General features: G+C 41.5%; 1 protein-coding gene across 1 annotated transcript; it reads left to right on the top strand.

Annotated features, from left to right (window-relative positions):
• Nucleotides 1–11,829: 11,829 nt before the first annotated feature.
• Nucleotides 11,830–18,311, top strand: LOC306943200 (lipoprotein lipase-like). Its single transcript, XM_079529403.1, has 11 exons — nt 11,830–12,049; nt 12,383–12,561; nt 12,757–12,936; nt 14,319–14,430; nt 14,823–15,056; nt 15,503–15,745; nt 16,295–16,415; nt 16,612–16,785; nt 17,023–17,130; nt 17,226–17,343; nt 18,075–18,311. The coding sequence occupies exons 1-10, from the start codon at nt 11,956–11,958 to the stop codon at nt 17,335–17,337; spliced, it is 1,557 nt and encodes a 518-aa protein (XP_079385529.1). The 5' UTR covers nt 11,830–11,955; the 3' UTR covers nt 17,338–17,343; nt 18,075–18,311.
• The last annotated feature ends 1,742 nt before the right edge of the window (nt 18,312–20,053 follow it).

The raw sequence follows: 20,053 nt of genomic DNA on the forward strand, positions 1-20,053 counted from the left end.
AGTGCCTATAACAGTGTTTCACCCAAAAAGAAAGAAAGAAAAATCATTGTGTCAGTACGAGAAAAAGCAACATACGTATTGAGCAATAAGGGGACATCAAATAAACTACCACAGTCCTCAGGACACTAACGATTAAAAAAAGGTGATGTTTGTACTTACATGGGTGTAGGTTTGTGTGTCTATAGTGACGTCAACCCTGACGAGTATGCTTGTGTTGCAGCTTAGCTTTTACCAGTAGTAGCTTTAGATACAATTAAGGAATGGCAAAGACAGCAATCCTCAATACGGTACAGTGGCACTTGAACATGAGGACAAGCTATACAGCATTTGTGGTTTATCACAATAACATCCCTTCATAAGTTAAAGTCATGTTAACTGTCAACCCAACCAATGATGACTTTAGATAATAATACTACTATTAATACTCAACGCACTTACAGTAACAAGCATTGCTAGATGTTCTATTGGTCAATTTGATGCCACATCAATTATTGTTTGTGCATTTAGTTTTGTTGTTGTTTTTCCCGCAGGTATTTATGTGACCCCTAGCTGCAGGTCTTGTTTGTCCATGGTATACTGCAGTGGGAAACTGACGCATGTAGCAGGTAAACCCCACCAAATGACATCATGGTCTGTCTGTGCCCACAGGCACTTGAAACATGGGAAGCAACTATGTCACACCATGATGTGCCTGCGATGATGACAGAAATGACAGGTGGATCGCTAGAGAGCCTTTCCTCTTAGATGGATTAACACTGTAATCTAATATGTCTTGTATCAGGTTAGTTATTTCTAGATCTTTGTTTATAACTTAGTATTGTTCTATTTTTCAGGACAAACCATTGAGAAGATAACAAGATGTGATTTGTTTCTCCAAAAATCTATACATAGAGTCTGGGAATTTTAAACACCTCTATGTCTCAAAATGCACATCCTATTTTATGCCTGAGGAGTGTCATGTATCCTGCTAAGCCCCGCTGTGTACAGTAGTTGACTCTGAGGTCTTAAGCTGGGAAAAGAGCCAAAACCATGTCAATGGGTACCTAGAAGCGCAACTTGTTTACTCTGGTTTATCTACTGTCCAAAGGTATGTGCAAAATCGCAATTCCCCTCTAAGGAAATGTAGGCCTAACCTTTTTCGGCACATGTTTATAAAAGCCGCTACAGCAGCAACTTTTAGCTACTAGCTTTTACAATTGTGAGTGAACTCAAGCTTACAACATGGCATACTTGCATGACATGAGTAGCAACTGTATTGGATCTCTGCCTTATTTGGTATGTGTGCTGACTGACACACTGTCATCACTACTATACATTACTCAAATGTATAGTAGTGACAAATATAAGTATCAATGTCAGTGAAGAACAAACAGAAATGGGACAGACAGTGAGAGAGAAACAAATTGTATGTGTGTGTGCGACTGTGCGTGTGTGTCTGTGAGAGAGAGAAAGGGAGAGAGAGGGCCCGAGGGGTAAAGATAGATTGAGAGGTAGAGTACAGAGAGAGAGAGGGAAATGGAGCGTGTTGACTTGAGTGTTAAGGGAGAGAAATAGAGAGGGAGTGAATCAGACAGAGAAATCAGAACCCTCCCACAGGAAACCGAGCTCAACTCCTCTTCTCCTTGTATGGTAAAAACTCCCCCAAAAGCCACAGGATCGCCTTGGGAGTACAGTCAGAGTACTGCTAAGTATAAATCACAAAGCTATGGGAACAGTGGAGTAGATTGTGAGTGTGTAGTTAGCAGCATACTGTATATTATTGAGTGCTGCTGTGAAGAATGAATAGACAATCTGTTGTTACCAGGCGTTTGTAAGAGAGGTGTAGGACACACATAGTACTATTAGTAGTCTTATTTGGTATGTGGTCATTGATATGTGCGAAGTGTGTGACAGTACTGGGGTTTGTACATTGCTTTTGGGTTATTTGGATGTCAATTATATAATCATGGGCGTAGGTTTAATTTATACTTTAAATGGAACACCACTGCACACACCATTAAACAACCAAACAGGTTGCTTTTAGCCAGTGGGGATGCTAAAGAAAAATGACAGTATTCCTTTGACTCTCCTCACACGACATTTACAAGCTGTTACATGGTAGATGAGTGGTTCTCACCACCCCTAAATTGATGTGTTTTGGCCACGGACCACCATCAAAAAATATTTTGTACGAGGGTCGATCCCCTGTACAAGGTTTGTGTTGTTAAAATGTTTCCAAAATATTCCAAATTCTTCAAATTGTTTCAAGATGTTTTGAAAATTGCAGATCTACAAGCTCACATGTCACATTGCGAGGTGCTTGCAGATTGGCTGTATAGCCAATAGGTTAAAGTGGTTAAACCAACCTTTGATGCTATATTAACTACTTTTGCTGGGAACCTCCTGGAACCCCCTCAAGGACCCCTGGGGGTCCCCGGACCCCATTTTGAGAACCACCGTGGTAGACTTCACAGCTCCACTGCATGTCCTCTCTGAAACCATCCCATCCATCACAAGCGCTGTCTGGACCATGCAGACAGTGTAAGCAAAACCAGAGGCGAGCTGTGTTAAACAAAGACATCCTACAACATTCTGGAAGTTGTTGTCAATGAATACCACTGTAGACCGCAGACAGAGTGTAGCTTGAAAACACTCAAGCACATTCACTTGAATGTGAATGTGTTGGGTTTTTCGGCCGTGCTGCTGAGGCCGGTGGCGTCTACACTAGTGTGTCTTGTGCTAATGTCGAAAGACTCTTCTCAGCTAAAGAGTCAGATCCAGACATCCTTACACACGCCTGAATCACTGTAGGTCCAGACTCCAGAGGACCATGATTCTTTAAGAAATTACACCACAGTTCACTGCCTGTCCTTAGGTTAGTGATACTCTATCACTTACTCACACAATACATCTTACAATAAATGCATGCACCACGTCTCTGTGTGTGTACGTACATAGACAGTTAAAGCGGGTGCTATGACAATGGATATAGCAGGTATTGCATACTAGCTAGGTGGGGTATATATTCCCCATTTTCATTGTTCCCAACTTGCATCATTCCCAAGTAGGCCGGTACCCGACAGGCACACGTCTAGTTTTCTAAACTAGAGCATTGGTACATATCTTCATCACGTCATATGCTGTTACGGGACATACGCATCAAACGACCCAAGTAACCACAGTATACTGCTAATCAACTTACAAATTACATATACATATATACATAGGGGCATTTCCTTTAATCCACCCGACACTGAAACATATCTTTATTACGTCACCATTGAGAGCCAGTTATACCCTGGCATTGGTACATATCTTCATCACGTCATACGCAGCCACGGCATACGCATAAACGACCCAAGTAACCACAGTATACTGCTAATCAACTTACTTGCGCAAGCAGAGCGTGCAAGTAATGTTGTTTGTCCGGTGCACCGATGCGTATGTCCGTGGCTGCGTATGACGTAATGATTAATTTGTGCTTGATATGGCATTGGTTTCAGATTACATACATGTAAACATAGGGGCATTACCTTTAATCCACCCGACACTGCAACATATCATTATTACGTCACCATCGAGAGCCAGTTATTCCCTGGCATTGGTACATATCATCATTACGTCATACGCAGCCACGGCATACGCATAAAATGACCGTAATTGGTTGTTATTAATTACGTAACCAGTCAATGTTTTTAAATTGTTTAAAATGAAAATAACAGATAAACCCAAAGAAGATACTTAAATATAATAGAATCTAATAGGAAGATGGCCTACAATAACAGAAAGTTTGTAGCGGTCGACAGTACTTGCGCGCTCTGCTTGCGCACACAGTAGGCACTCGACAAAGTGCAGTTCTAGTTATGTCTGTGTCCCTTTTATGCCCATATATGGAGTTCTTTGTCAGGCATGCCCAAATATGGAGTCTATGCACATGTCAGAACAATCATTCTGATGTCAGAATAGGCCAGCTCCATATGGAGATATAGGGGAGATCAGGTCCAGAGCCCGGACAGAGTCTTTTGTGCTGTTTCTGGGCAACCGGCTATCCGACGGACTCGATACCGGGCACTGCACTCCCTGTGGTGGTGTGAAACGTGTGTGTCAAATTTGAAGTCGGTGGGGCGAAAGTTTTTGAGTTACTTGGATTACAGACGCACACACGTACCTACGTAGACTGGGTGCATTTATAGATGCTAGAGCGGTGCCCATTTGAGCTCTATACAGTGGTGCCCATTGGGCACTGGCCTACTTGGAACGATGCAAGTTTGAAATTAATGCCCCACCCAGATATTATGTCTGTGTCCCTTTTATGCCCATATATGGAGTTCTTTGTCAGGCATGCCCTGGCCTGAAGTCTATGCAGACGTGACGTCAGGGGGGCGAATTTGAAGTCGAATTTGAACAGTTCTTGAGTTATGTGGATTACTATTATTATTATTGGTGCATTTATATATATAATCCTGTATTATGTCATTAATCTTCTTTTGTTCACACATAATGTTTGTGCAACTGTTGTTCAGTTCCTACCCAGATGTACTTATTATTATGACTACTACCTGGGAGTTAAAACAAACAAAGAGGTAGGAGCACACGCCACACACTAGGGAGGTGCTGACCACGGGAGATAAACTTGGACAGAGAAGAGAGGTTGCAGGGTATCAATCATCATACCCTGATGAAGGCCTTTTTCGCTGTGCGACCTCTCTTCTACCTGGGAGTTAAAATACAATAATAGTAATAGGTCAATCAGAGGTGGAAAGAATTGTTATGACTTTTATTTTTTAATTGTGCTTCTTTTCTAATACTTTACTACTAGTTTTATTTCTGTTTGAGTAATCTAAATGATTTACTCTCTTGTACCACAGAGCATGAGTCAAGAATTTGCAAACCTTCAAAGACACAAAATTAAAGGAAAGAGTGCTCTCTTGTGGTGACTTAGGGATATTTTAACGTGAGCAACCTGTTTCATACAACAACAAATGTTTACAATATACAGTATGGATACAATATTAGCCTACATGTACACAGACACGTGTACATACTGGTAACTACTTTATCCAGACAATTAAAGATTTTTGCATCCCCAATGAGGATGATAATAATAATTATAATAATAAAAAATGAACTAATACAAACTATTACTAAATAAGTAAGTAGGTCGGAGAGACTTATCCTTTGTATCTGCTGAGAAGTCTATCCCTTTTTCAAGGCTAGACCCCTGCGAGATAGATTTCTGAGGTGGAGCGCAACACTGAACTCCCTGTGGTGGTGTGGAATGCGTGTGTCGAATTTGAAGACGGTGGGGCAAACGGTTCTCGAGTTTCGGGGATTACAGACGTACGTACACACACAGAGAGATTCGGTACATTTATTGTAAGACTAGACCTGTGCCTGCTGGGCACCGGCCTACTTGGGAACGATACCCCATCCTAGTATGCAATACCCGTTATATACATAGTACCCGTTTTAACCTGTGTGTAGACGTCCTTCTCCTGTGTGGAGAATGTCTGAAGAGTGCAAACTGAAATGGACTGACCACGACAAGTAATCAAATGGTAGGTGTGGGGAATAAGGCTGCCATGGCAATCAATTACTCTGGCAGAGCCTGGACATTGCACAGATGTGGTGACTTAGGCTCATTAGGTCCACTGGCAGAGCCTGACCAGAGCCTTTTGTGGCGGTTCTGGACAACCGCCACAAAAGGTGTATCTGACCGACTCAAGACCGGACACTGCACTCCGTGTAGTGTTTATGTTTGTTTATTCAACTTTTCAGCATGATCACAGGTTTTAAAAGACAGGTGCCATTAAAAACACTGAATTATTTTGCCGATCACAAATATAAAACTTCAAATCTAAAATGCAATAGCCTATCTAAAAATCCAAATGGTGTAAAACTCAAATCTAAAATCCACTATAATTTAAAAGTCCACACATGTATGGGATTGGTGATTTTCTGTATCTCTCAGTTCTGCATGATGGGGTGTCCAGGTCGTCTCCATTTCTAGTTTGACGTCCAGAGATCTCTTTTCTGAGGGGAGGTAGCCAGTTCCTGAAGTTAGATTTGAACAGCTACCTGGCGAAGTGAAGGCATAGGTGGGTGCGCCTCTCTGCTAGGGTGCACAATGTGAGGGTGCGGAGAGCTCCTGTGTATCCCGAGTACCTCCGGCCAAGAATGATTCTGCAAGCCCGTTTTTGGACTCTTTCCAGACTTTTAGTCTGGCTGGCAGTCAAGGAACTGTGCCATATTCCAGCACCGGGCGCACGTAGCCTGTGTAGATTGAAACCAATTCAAGGTCTTGGACCTTGATCTATTGGCTGAGGTCAACATATGGTCTACCTGGCTGTCCCATTTCAAGTTCGCTTGAATGGTGACCCCCAGAACCTTTACTGAGTCACACACTTCTAGTATGTTTTGGTCAATGGAGAGTGTTGGGAGGGCCGGTTTATGTCTCATGCCAGTGACATGTATGACTTTGCATTTTCTTGGATTCAGTTTCATTTTGTGCTCGTTTACCCAGATGTCCAGACCATTCAGGGTCTTTTGGAGGGTGCAGGGAACCTTGGGCTTCCACGACTGAGCCATGGTCATATCATCCACATATTTCCAGTGGTGTGTTCCATCCCGGAGGGCGCTGTTGATCAGTGCTAGGAAGATTATAGGCCCTAATACGGTTCCCTATTCCCAATCAGACAGGTGTCCTTGGTAGCGCACTTTTTGTTGCCGATCAGTCATGAAGCTGCAAATCCATGGAATCAGACCTGGTCTCACTCCTAAATCAAGGAGACACTGCACAGCCACTGTGTGGTCTACAGCATCGAAGGCCTTGGCAAAGTCTGTTGTAATTACTGTGCACACTGATGAGCCAGCAACATCACTGGACCTATAAACAAAGTCCATTAAACTGACTAGATTGTGTGTTGTGGAACGGTTCTGTCGGCTGCCAAACTGCATGGGGTCTAGGTTTGGCGTGATGTCGTTAAGAATCCAGTTCCCAGCAAAATGTTCACATATTTTTGAGAGTTGAGCTGTTAATGAGATCGGTCTCAATTCATCTATGTTGCATGGGGACGATTTTGGTATAGGGACAACAGTAGCCTCTTTCCATTGTCTAGGAACGACCCCTTCATCAAATGAACTGTTGATGATGTCACAAAGAGGAATACTGATCTCACATGCAAACTCTTTTAATATTTTGGGGGGGATCATGTCTGGGCCAGGGGATTTATGACAGTTGATGGAGGACAGTTTATTATAAACTTCCCAAACTGGGCAATGGGGGGGATGGAAGGAAGGAAGGTAAAGCTGTTCGTTCTAGGGGCTCAAATGACTGGGACACCGTGACAAACTTTGCATTGATTGCAAAGTGTAGTGGTGAAGTATCTGGCAATTGAAGTGATTAGGAAATAGTGGAACAATTTAAAACCTGCTCAGTGTGTTTAAGCAAGCTATAATCTGAAGGACATCGACAATTAACATTTTCAATAATGAATATATATCGATTGACTCATCTACCCTTTGGTGTATAGCATTGTGACTATTTGCCCAAAATACAAATACCTGGCCAAAACAGTGACTGACTGGCAGATTGATAATTGGTTAATTTAATGCAAAAGAAAATACTATTATTTGCAGTAATCAGTCAGTACAAAACTACAATCTGTGAATTTGAGCAGCTTTCTCTTTACTGCAGAGGGCGCTACAGGACCGCATGTGGACTCTCTGTACAACAACAAAGCCATTCTGTATATTGGCCTACCTGCATGGTAATATTATGTGTGGTCTACACATACAGTATCTATTGTATTGTCCTGTGCAGTCCCATTGATTTAAATGTGAGGTATGAACCATCTGTGTCCATTACATTACAAAAATAGTATTATGTTCCTACACCATGTGTCACCAAGACCAATTCCTGAATAATTATTCCACTTCCAGTGAGCAAAGTGATTTTAATTTGTACAATTTGCTCTGAAAACAATGAAGTGCATGGTGTCTTTCCTTATGTGCACCATCTGCAATCTTCCATTGTACTCCATGCATCAACGAGTACCACAGACGAAAAACAGTCTAAGTCCAAATTTCAGACTGACCCCTCCACGAAAAGGCCTTGTTGTCCTGAACCCTTATCTATCATTTATATATTATGGATCAATAGTGTGGACTTAGACTGTTATTCGTCTGTGGTACTCATTGATACAATAGTCATAATTATGTAAGTTCTATCTAGGCCGTCTATCTCGAAAACCAGAGGGAGTTAAATAAAAAATCAGACCTGTCTGAAGTGAGTGGTGCAACAGCTCCCCCTGTTGGTACTCTAAACATACGGACATACAGACATAGGGATGGACATAGGGACATTGCTGTTCCTTGGAGTGGTTGCACCACTCAAAACATTAACAGATGTGCAGCTCACTGTTCTGAGACATTTATCTCTTGACATGCAGATGAGAACAGTTTAAACATTTTTTTGTATTTTTTTAGTATGTTCACTTCTAATATTTGTGGTAACTTGTGGTATAGCCAGAAATGTCACGCATGTCACTCTGACTGGGACAAGTTGTCTTGTGCTTATGGGGCAAGTCGACACATGCGAATGAAGGTTACTTAACTTATTTTTGTTACCTCGGTTCTCTGAAAGAGGTGCTCACTGCTCACACACAGTATAGTAGTTGTAATCACAGCAGGGCTTTCTTAGAACTGCGGTGGGAACCGTGGGATACATAACAACGCGGCCACTACACATCACGATCACCCCATCCTGTAGCCACAGGCACAGCCTCACCAGGTCACAGCTCAACCAGGTGCCAGCTCAAACCCTCCAAGTCATATCAGAACCGAGCTTAGGTTTTGAATTGGAACTGAAAAGGAAAAATATATAATAATTATTATTTATTTTGGTAATTTGTTATTGTTTGACATGATTGCCTGATTTGTTTTTATATGCTCTTTGCTAATGTTAATGGTTTTTTTGGCTTGTTTTAATGCTATACATCTGTGTTTTTCTCTCTTTTTTGCCCTGTAAAGCACTTTTATGTAGGGCTGTCCCCAACTAAGGATTTTCATAGATGACTAGAATCGAATAGGATTGTCTATAGTTGACATATTTCATCATATTCAAGGGCTTTTGGAGAGAAATGAAACTCCAGTCACTTTACTGCAGAGGAGAGGGGTGTGTGTGTGTGTGTGTGTTTGTGTCCAGCTCGTTGACGCTCGTTAAGGCATCAAGGAAGGCAATTATGTTTCTGCAACTGTCAAATACGTCTTCTATATCTATTCAGTTTTTTATCAAAATCCCACAATTTTGCAACCCATTTTTTCACCCAGTGTCAATTATCTAATGTATTAGGAATGGCAGAGGAATGTAATTCCTCTGCCAACCTGGGGGGCAGCGGACTGGCCTCATACTTACTTCTATGCATGAGGAGTCCAAGCTGCTTCTTATCACCTGACAGGCCAGACGTATCACGTGGAAGGAACATGTTAATCCTGACCAGTTCCTTTCCCCTCCATCAGGCGCCCGGGGAGGTAGTTTAGAGGAATTACTGCATGTTTTTTGTGAGGGTACACATGGAGAACATGCAAACTCCACACAGAAGTTTAATGTCTGATTTAACATACTTGCTTGGTTTCTCCCGATAAATCATGATATATAATATAACCTATTTAATAAATATATTTGTTAATTAATATAACAAATTAGGCCAATCTCTAAATTGAATCATGAATAAAAAAAACATTGACTAATCGACTAAGGGATTGGTAGTTGACTGTAGGATACATAAGGAAAGACACCAGCACATATTGAAAATGCCCAATAGGGACAGGGTGTAATCATTTCTTGTTCGTCTCATAATTCTCCAATCTTTTGCCTGAGGGTTCCTAATGCCTCATTTAGAGTTAATAGGCCTATGTATGGACTATAATCTAAGAATCTCTGGAATTCTACAGAAACTTTGCTGCAGGAGATGGAGATTTCGCACAGTCTGAGCTTTTAGCTTTGGGGCTACAAATCTGTGTGAGAATGTGTATAAAACATATTATTAGCGTGGGTGTTTTATTGTGTAATAATTTGTCCACCCAAAACCACCCATCCACACAACCTCCATTCTCACCCCTGAGCCTATAGTATACTGTACATTCCAGCACAGGCTTTCTAGCAATGTAATAGCTTGGATTAGCTGGCACGGGCTCATATGGTTTGCACATGGTCAGAAATGCCTGTTTGGAAGGAGGTAGGTGCAGGTAGGGCCTGCACACCATTCTTTTGGTAAAGGATTACTTTATTGAAAAAAACGATAATGTTTCGATCCAAATGGATCTTCGTCAGGTCAGTACCAAAAGAATGGTGTGCCTATACCTCCTTCCATGACTGCTTCGTTGGCCCTGCACCCATCTGTCGAGGTGCGTGTAAATAAGTATGCTCAGAAATTCCTGTTTCACGTTAACTGAGGAAGGAACAACTTGCGCACACGTTGAACAACGTGCGCGCACGCACGCGCACACGCACAGCGCGCACGCACACACACACACACACACACACACACACACACACACACACACACACACACACACACACACACACACACACACACACACACACACACACACACACACACACACACACAAACAGCTTAAGCCCTATCACAGACGAATAGCTGTATACATTTGGGAAATGTGTTAAAGATATTAGAACACATTAGAACATTCTTTTGCCATTGTGCAATTTTGGTTTATACATACAAAAACAAGTCACCTTTTGGGGCAACATACTACAGTATGCAGGGAAAGAAAGGATTATAGATTACTGTTCAGTACAAGGGATGGTATATATTATGTGACTTATTGTATAAGTGTTAGCTACTTTAAACAGGGTTTTCAGTCCTTCACCAGTGAAAACAAGATAAACCTGTATGCACTGTACTGTATATGTAGTAACTGTATTAGTCATGTCTCTGGAGGAGATATATGCAGACATACCCCTACACACCTTTCTGTTTATGCATGGACACAGCAAAATAGTAAATTAACACAGACAAATTTACTGTGCAACATCAAAGGCATTCTCTGGTCAGAAACGTGAACATTTGCTTGGAAGCCACACTTCTGATTTATGTGTGTCAGTGAGCGTGTGTGTGTGTGTGTGTGTGTGTGTGTGTGTGTGTGTGTGTGTGTGTGTGTGTGTGTGTGTGTGTGTGTGTGTGTGTGTGTGTGTGTGTGTGTGTGTGTGTGTGTGTTGTGGGAGGGTGGTGAACCTTTGGTTTCATTGGCTAACATTCAACCCTAAAAAAAATCTGGCGTGAAAATGATGATGTTCCACAGTTCCAGGAAACTGGACGAGGCAAAAATGCAATGGCTGTGTCATGTGAGACATTGTACAATCTCTAACATGTCTAAGATGTCTGTTAAAACTCATTCCATGCCACGGGAGGACGCCTCCCCTTTATTAGAGATATTGCAGCATGGGGGAAATAAAAAAAACAAAAACATGAGGTCTGTCTGTCTGACTGTCTGTCATCAGTCAGACCAATCACATGTTTGTAGGACAGTAGTCACTAGTCAGTATAGGAGTCTGTGCCAGCCTACACACTGCAGGACATGATGCAAACTGGACCTGCAAATAGTTACAATAGAACATAGTTCAAGTTCAACAGGTGTGGCCCCCTCTGAGTCTGTGGTGGTACACAACACCAACGTGATATGTTGACATTGTCCCAGTTTGGGAAGGTTGGACAGTGGCCACGCCCCGTTTCCCCTTTTTAAACCAATGGTAAAAAGTTGCGTGTCGCGCCAGCTTCGCTATAAATGGAGGGCCATTCATTTTTTAATTCATAAACAACATACAACAAACGTGGTGATAACATTTCACAAAATATATTTCTAGTGGCAATAACGTTGGATTTTTCGTGGACAACATTCTTTCCTTCATTAAAGTTCTCCAAATAGATAACGGTTACTGTAGCCTAGGCTACTATGCAGGGGAAAGTGCTTTGGCCTACCTGGTTTTTCATAATTGGGATTGTATCATGTGAACCTGTCTTCGACACCACCGAAACTACTTATCAGAGTAAGTTGTCGTTCTGTCACTTCAAATAGCCTATAGCTAATTTTCACAGTAGCATGGGTCTGTCTGCATGCCCCACTAGCTACTAACATTTTATGAACAGTAAACTGTCACTGTAATGCGATTGTGTGTAGTAATTTGCTGATGATAGACTACCAATGTAGGCTATGTTACTGAACTAGTGCAACAAACTTTAGGTCGGTTTAAACGTCTACAATTTGGCTAAAGTTGCCTAAAGATAGCTAGTCCAAATAATAAATAATTATTTCGGAAGGCAATCTCGGCATGCTTTAAGGCCGTGCGTTGATTGACTCAGTGATCTCTCATCTCTCTCAGTCATAGGTAATACTACTGCTGAGGCGGTCGATGACTACATTGAAACAAAGTTCTCAGTGCGCAGTGCAGAGGAACCAGAAGAGGACCTGTGTTACCTTGTACCCGGGAGGCAGGAGACCGCCTCTCTGTGCGGATTTAACACGACAGCAACTACATTTGCAATCATCCATGGCTGGTCGGTAAGTAGCCTTCCCTAGTATTTCAAGCTTAAGCTGCCGACACTTAAACAAATTGAATGTATTTAAAAAACTAAAAAACTAAAGCTATAAAGCCAGAATATATTTGTATACCCTTTAAATAGCCTACAATATATATATATATTTAATTCCCAGTCTAAATGTCCTTGGTAACATCAATTTCTTGTTCTAATCTAGTTGGCAGGGTTATTAGAAGGCTGGATCCATAAGCTTGTTGCTGCCCTGTTTGAAAGGGAGCCTAGTGCCAATGTTATAGTGGTGGACTGGCTGGAACGAGCCCAACTTCACTATCACAACTCAGCAGAGAACACCAAGCTGGCCGGCAAAGATGTAGCCAAGCTGATTGACTGGCTAGAGGTGAGAGTCTTACCATGATGTGACCAACAAAGTGCATATACCACAGTAGGATAGGTAAGGGATAATGTATGGCTGGGTGGTCATTATTGATAGATAAATCACGTGGTTAATCACCCTGAAGGTGATTTATCTATAAACAATGCCCACCAGCCATACATTATCCCACTTATTATTACATGGCTACTTAATACACAAAAAATCACACCCGTGTGAACTGAGTGGTGTAAGGTCTTATATAGAACACGTCATCCAGTGACGTCACATACTAACCATAGCAACCGTGCTCATTTTTGAGTGGTGTAAACCACTCCTACAACTGGCTTTTGTGTGCAGAAAAAAATGAGCATGGTTGCTATGTTCAAAATAATTTCTGACGTAATTAAATCACACCCGGGTGAACTGGATGACCGTAGCAACCATGCTCATTTTTTCTGCACAAAAAAAGCCAGTTGTGAAATCACATCCGGGTGTGATTTCATTACGTCAGATCAGAGCTGATCAGGCTCTGATCACGGGTACATAGCTTTTTGAGTGGTGTAAACCACTCCTACAACTGGCTTTGTTAGTCTGTCTGTCTGTCTGTCTGTCTGTGCTCAAAAAATGAGCATGGTTGCTACGGTCACCCAGTTCAACCGGGTGTGATTTCATTATGTCCGACATTACGTCAGACCACAGCTGATCAGTCTATATAAGACCTTACACCACTCAGTTCACACAGGTGTGATTTTTTTGGTACGAACAGACACGGGTACATCGCTTTTTTTGGTACGAACAGACACGGGTACAAAGCCAGTTGTTGGAGTGGTTTACACCACTCAAAAACTAAGTATTTCCTTGCTTACGGTAATGAAAGTATTCCAATTGGCCCCGAGTCGCCTCGGAACAAGGAAGTGAGTGTTGATCAAATGGAATACATTTTCGGGTACTGTGTCGTCTGTTTCTCGCTTCAAATGTTTTCAAAAACATTCTTGAAAGCATGTTGTTTAGTTCAATGACATTGTGTGTTAGTTTACATGGCCGTCATTTTCTGTACAGCATAAAATCCAAGCAGCGCAGCACCGCAGCCAGGTGCTCCGAGCCTTTGATTAGTCAGCGGTCTGTTATAGAGCAGAGTGGTCTGTTATCAAGAAATAACACACAGTCAAGCATTCAACCAGTATATGGATTGAATGTAATGTAACTACTGTACAATTTTATTTGTATAGTTCACTGTTGTTTGTCTTGTGTCCTACCTTTGCACCTATGCTAATCCTTCGTGCATATTGTGTACAGACAGTGTCTGGAAAACTGTCCACTCATCTTTTCACCAAGGTTACCAAGATAAACCCTTTTGGGCCCATCGATTTTTAAAAGTTATTGTAATTCTTGCTTTTATTTTGCAGACTGACCTGAAATATGACCTTTCAAAACTTCATATACTGGGATATAGCCTGGGGGCCCATGTGGCAGGAGTCGCAGGGAACCTTACCAACCACAAAGTTAACAGAATAACAGGTGTGAGCCCCCTACCCACACAAACACAACTTTCCCTTGCATAACAAAACATGGAAACACTGCATTGCAAAGAGATTAGTAACCCCACATGTTGGTATTATGCCTGTCAGAGCTCCAGTCTGACCTGGACATAGTACACGTGTTCTGTGTTTACTGTTTGTATCTATTATATATGTCAGTTACTGTACAACCCCTCAGTTTCACTAGGTGACATTTTCATTTACGTTTGACATATGTTGTTTGATTCACTTTTGTATTCACTACAACATTGATATGCATTGATATGTATTCTGTTGCAACTTTATGTACCAATGGCAATTTTCCCACAGGGACCTTTCTTGAAAACAATCAAATGGAACCTTTTGTCCTTATATCTCTCTCCTCTCCACCAGGCATGGATCCTGCTGGACCTAATTTCGAGTATGCAGACGAGTTGCGCAGGCTGTCTCCTGATGATGCCAACTTTGTGGACGTTCTCCACACAAACACCAAAGGAAGCCCGGACTTAAGCATTGGAATACAGAGACCTGTGGGCCATGTAGACATCTACCCCAATGGAGGCTATGAACAACCTGGCTGTACATTTCGCTATGCCATAGACATGATTCGGCAGTTCGGCATCAACAGTACGTCTTTCATGTTCACTGTATGGTTATAGGTTCGGCAGTGACCCCAATAGAGCTGCAGTCATTGCAGAGGATTAGTCAGGACCAGTTTAATGAATGTTAAATAGTATACTTAGGATTTGTTGCTGATCCAGACAAGCTGCATGCATTTAAGTGTTAAGCCGTTTTGATAGTCAATAACATATAGCAGGCATTAACATAATTGTATAGATCGTTTTAATGTAAGCTTCATAGGTGGCAGCAAAAACCCTGCTGTACATGGCTGAACAGTTAACACTATGACATTTAAATTTGTGTCATGAACTCATGATAGTGTGTGTGTGTGTGTGTGTGTGTGTGTGTGTGTGTGTGTGTGTGTGTGTGTGTGTGTGTGTGTGTGTGTGTGTGTGTGTGTGTGTGTGCCTGTGCCTGTGCCTGTGCCTGTGCGTGTGTGTGTGTCTTAACAGATTTTGATCAGATTCTAAAGTGCGCCCACGAGCGCTCTGTGCACCTGTTCATTGACTCTCTGGTGAACCGTGAGCAGGCGAGTATGGCTTATCGCTGCAACTCCCAAGATGCCTTCAACAGGGGCTTGTGTCTGAGCTGCCGCAAGAACCGCTGCAACAACGTAGGCTACGGTGTCAACAAGGTGCGAACCATCCGGAGCAGTAAGATGTATCTCAAGACTGGAGGGAGGACGCCATTTAAAGGTATATTCAGTGATTTGACTTAATTCAAATATCACTTATTTTTTTCTGGATAATCCTCCCTACTATAGAGTGTGCTGACCATATAAGGAGTTCCTCCCTGTCCCCAGTGAGCCCCTGGGGTCAAAAAACCCTAGTTTCAGTTTTGGTGGCGGGTGGCAAAGCCTTCATCCAATCAGGATGAGAGGGGCCTTCCTCCAATCATGATCGAGTGGGGGCGGGCCTTGGTGCACATGCTGTTGGCCTGTTGCACTTCCCCCCACTGTAGAGCGTGCATGTGCACATTTTGTTACCGGGGCGGACTGGGTGGTTTTCCAAATCACCCAAATCACTGAATGCTCCTTTAAAGGTGTGGCACTGATTTAAGTTTGAACAACACAATGCGTTGTAATTATAAGATCAGATTTTTTCCGCAGTGTTGTTGGGCATGCAAATCGGCGTTGTTAGGCATTCGCCATAAGGTTGAATGGCCACACATGACTTGACTCGACTCCTGAAGTCATTCATATGTGTCTCTAAATGTAACCTAAAGAGAACATTGTGTTTCTCCAGTTTTTCACTACCAGATTAAGGTCCATTTCTTTGGACAACAGGACCTGAACCTCATTCAGCAGCCTATCCTCGTGTCCCTATATGGAACCCATGGAGAAAAGGAAGATATCGCCATGATACTGTAAGGATGCTAAACTTATACTGATTGTGCTTATCTAATACAGTGACAATAAAGATCTTATCTTATCTTATCTAATATGCCATGGTTTTATTATTCCGATTTAATTGATATACCATGCAGGTGCATTTACTGTTTGTGTCTAACAGTAACTGATATGATTTTACAGTATGTCCCATTGTAACTGTGCTGTCCTCAGGCCCAACCTGAACACCAACACCACAGTTTCCTTCCTCCTCACCACTGACGGTGACATCGGAGAGCTGCTGAGGGTGAAGCTGAAGTGGGAGAGTGATTCTATCTTCTCTTTCCTGAATGGACATGAGCTGCAGATCCGCAGGATACGCATCAAAGTCGGGGAGACGCAGGCCAAGTAAGGATCTCTCCCTCTCAATTTAGTTTAGCTTCAGCTAGTTTATCTTATATACAGATTAGTTGTATCGTAGTAAAACGGAAGGAAATTGATTTAAAGAATGCACAAAGGGAGCAGGATAGATAAAATAACAAAACCAACCAAGGCATATTTTCCTTCTAATATTTTCTTATCAATAATAATGTGTTTAAATTAATTAACAATCTGTTTGTTTTTCTGGGTTTTTTTCCCCTATAGGCTTATTTTCCGAGCTCAAGAAACAGATCTGGCCAGACTACTTCAAGGCGATGATGCTGTGATCTTTGTAAAATCCAAAGAGGATCAAAACAGCAGGCGTCTAGAGAGGTGAGCGAAGCTGTGTGGACATTGCACAGCCTGGAATGGAAATAGGATCTAAACTTTGTTTTTGTACTTATTATTCTTTTTGTGTCACTTTGCAGATTGCACAGACTCAAGACTCATGGGAGCTTCTTTAAACAGGGAATGAATGAGGCGGCAATAGAGGTTTCCACACTGTCATCATCATCATTAACATCATCATTCTCAACATGAACAGACCAATAGAGCACCGAAGTCTGACGTCACTTTCAGTAGAGGGCACCAACACACAGGTTTATAGGTTTTTTATTTGTATTGAAATCTCCATAGGGCGATTTTATGTCGCTTCATATAAGAACTGTGTTTGAAAAATAAACCGACCACCCCGGCGTTTCTGTCAGGGGAGTGGCTGTGCGTCGTTAATGATGTCCATTCATATTTGATACAGCCAGTTTCTAGAGAAAATGGAATTAATGTGACCGCAAAAGCCTTGAAACTACATATGAATGCAATGTCGCTGAGCATATACGTCACGCCCAGCTGTCAACATATTGCGTTCCTGAGATTCCTCGTTGACGTAAGCTCAGCTGGTGGTGACTCGACTCGTACTAACCACGATACATTATATATCAATAAAATAAAAATAAAAATAAACGTAATTAACGTTCAGTTTCTGTTGTGCGACGGGCTGCGGGCAGAAGCAGCCTACCCGGAAATGTAGTCTCTGGGTTGTTTGGCTCGTTTCTAACGCTTATTTTGTTACTCTTTGGGTATATTTGTACATTTCCACCTTCAGTCGATGCTTCATATCCATATGAGTGAAAAGGCCGGGGTGATCGGTTTATTTTTCAAACACAGTTCTTATATGAAGCGACATAAAATCGCCCTATGGAGATTTCAATACAAATAAAAAACCTATAAACCTGTGTGTTGGTGCCCTCTACTGAAAGTGACGTCAGGACTTCGGTGCTCTATTTTATAGTTGTACATAATACTGTCCCCCCCTGACGCCTCTGTATGTTATGTCTTGAACTTGTGTTGAACTTGTGACTACTGTATATTATTTTGACATGTACTATCCAAGGCTAGAGTTCCTATTTGATTTTGTAAATCACATGAGGCTGTTTGTTTTGGGTGGCTGAATGGGTAGACAGGCCACCTGGAAAACAGAACATCCCAGGTTTGATTACCGGGCCCGGCAATGTGTTGAGTTGCCCCCCCCCCCCCCCCCCCCCCCTGTGGGATCAAATTAATTATTGTACAGTACAGCAGGTTATGTGTTAGTGATATATAACGTTTGCATATTGCATTGGATGCAATATGCGAGACAACATTCCTACCATGAAATGATGTGTGTTATCGTTTTATCCTATCTATGACAATGTTTCAATATTTCAGGATTATGAGCGTTTGCATACACTGATTCATTGATTTCTTTCAATCGAGTTGTTTAACAAACTGGTCTAGTCTATTTATGGTGCTTTCACAATCAGAAGTAAATCAAATCAAGATAATCTCCCACCAAAGTATGTAAATAAGTGTAATTAAGTATTTAGGTTGAACAGTATGTTTCAGGTCAATGGCAAAGTTTAAGGTGTATACTATTATTATACATTATAGTTTATTTTTTTAATCCCAATTCAATTATTGATGCAAAAATTGTGTAGCAATGACAATACATCACATGAAGTTGTAACTATTATGATATATACAGTATGATGTTTTGGTTTCCGGTGTTATTTAACTTTTATATATTATACATTTCAGGGTGGGTCATTACAGGGTGTGCTTTAAATAAATACTGTGCATTTTTAATCTATGCTGAATATTTTCTTTTAGTCTTGAATTTATTTATTTAATAACTATTATAATGAATGCATACATATAGACTATAGCCAATGATATTTCTTACTTTTGACCAACATAGACTGTAGGAGTAGAAATATTATATAATAAAAAGGTAGTACATAAAGGTGGTTGCACACTGGACGCGTTTTTCGGAAAACCGATGGAGAAACGCTGCTAAAAATCAGAAAAACGTGTGCAGGGACCTTAAGTCCCATCTTATTGTTATTGCAAAAAAAAAAATTGCAAACACCAAGTGAACTTTATTCAAACAATGTTTTGACCAGAGTGGTCTTCATCAGGTACATATTTTATGTACCTGCATCAGATAATAATTTTCCATGAATTCTGTACGTGCTGGGAGTGTGACACCTCTGTTATGGTGTCTTTCATTAGTAAATACTGGTAGTGTGATGGGCCATAATGGTCACAAGATGGTGGGAGTCATAAATCATTGTGCTTAGGTTTATTCCATTTCATATGGTTGATATGGTTGATTATTGGCCTGCTGTTTGCAATTGATTGTTTCTGTAGAGTCTGACTTTGGGTGTGGTTTCAAACTTTGAATTGTTGCACATGGCTGTATGCACCAAATAAACACAAATGAGCTCATTTGTAGAGATATGAACAGATAATAACAGAAATATGGTTTGGCGATGACATTAAGAGCTTATGATAGATTTACTTAGAAGCAAAAGGTAGACATGTGCCTCCCTGGTGTTGTGGAATGTGTGAAACCAATAGCCGTCCATAACTGAAAGGGTCACAGAAAAGTGTGATTAGCCGACACATGGCCAAAGAATGAGAACACAAGAGAACTTAGATGACGCACATGACCCACTCCCCTCCAATCAGCCAATCACTATGTGCCATGAAGAATACTTTCAGAAATGACACTGTACACTACAGCATCAGCACACAGAAGCTACAGTGCTGTCAAGTGTGAGTTGACAGTTGAAACCTGATTAATTGATTGATTGAATACTACAACAGTTTTGCAAAAAGGAAAGTACAGTTCAATACAAGGTCTGCTAAGAGGATTTTAAACCCAAGAAAGCCTGTGATTTGTTTCCAATGCAAAATGAACAAACAGTTGCACGACACT

Source organism: Electrona antarctica (assembly GCF_951216825.1).
Source record: "Electrona antarctica genome assembly, chromosome: 19".
Lineage (NCBI taxonomy): Eukaryota > Metazoa > Chordata > Actinopteri > Myctophiformes > Myctophidae > Electrona > Electrona antarctica.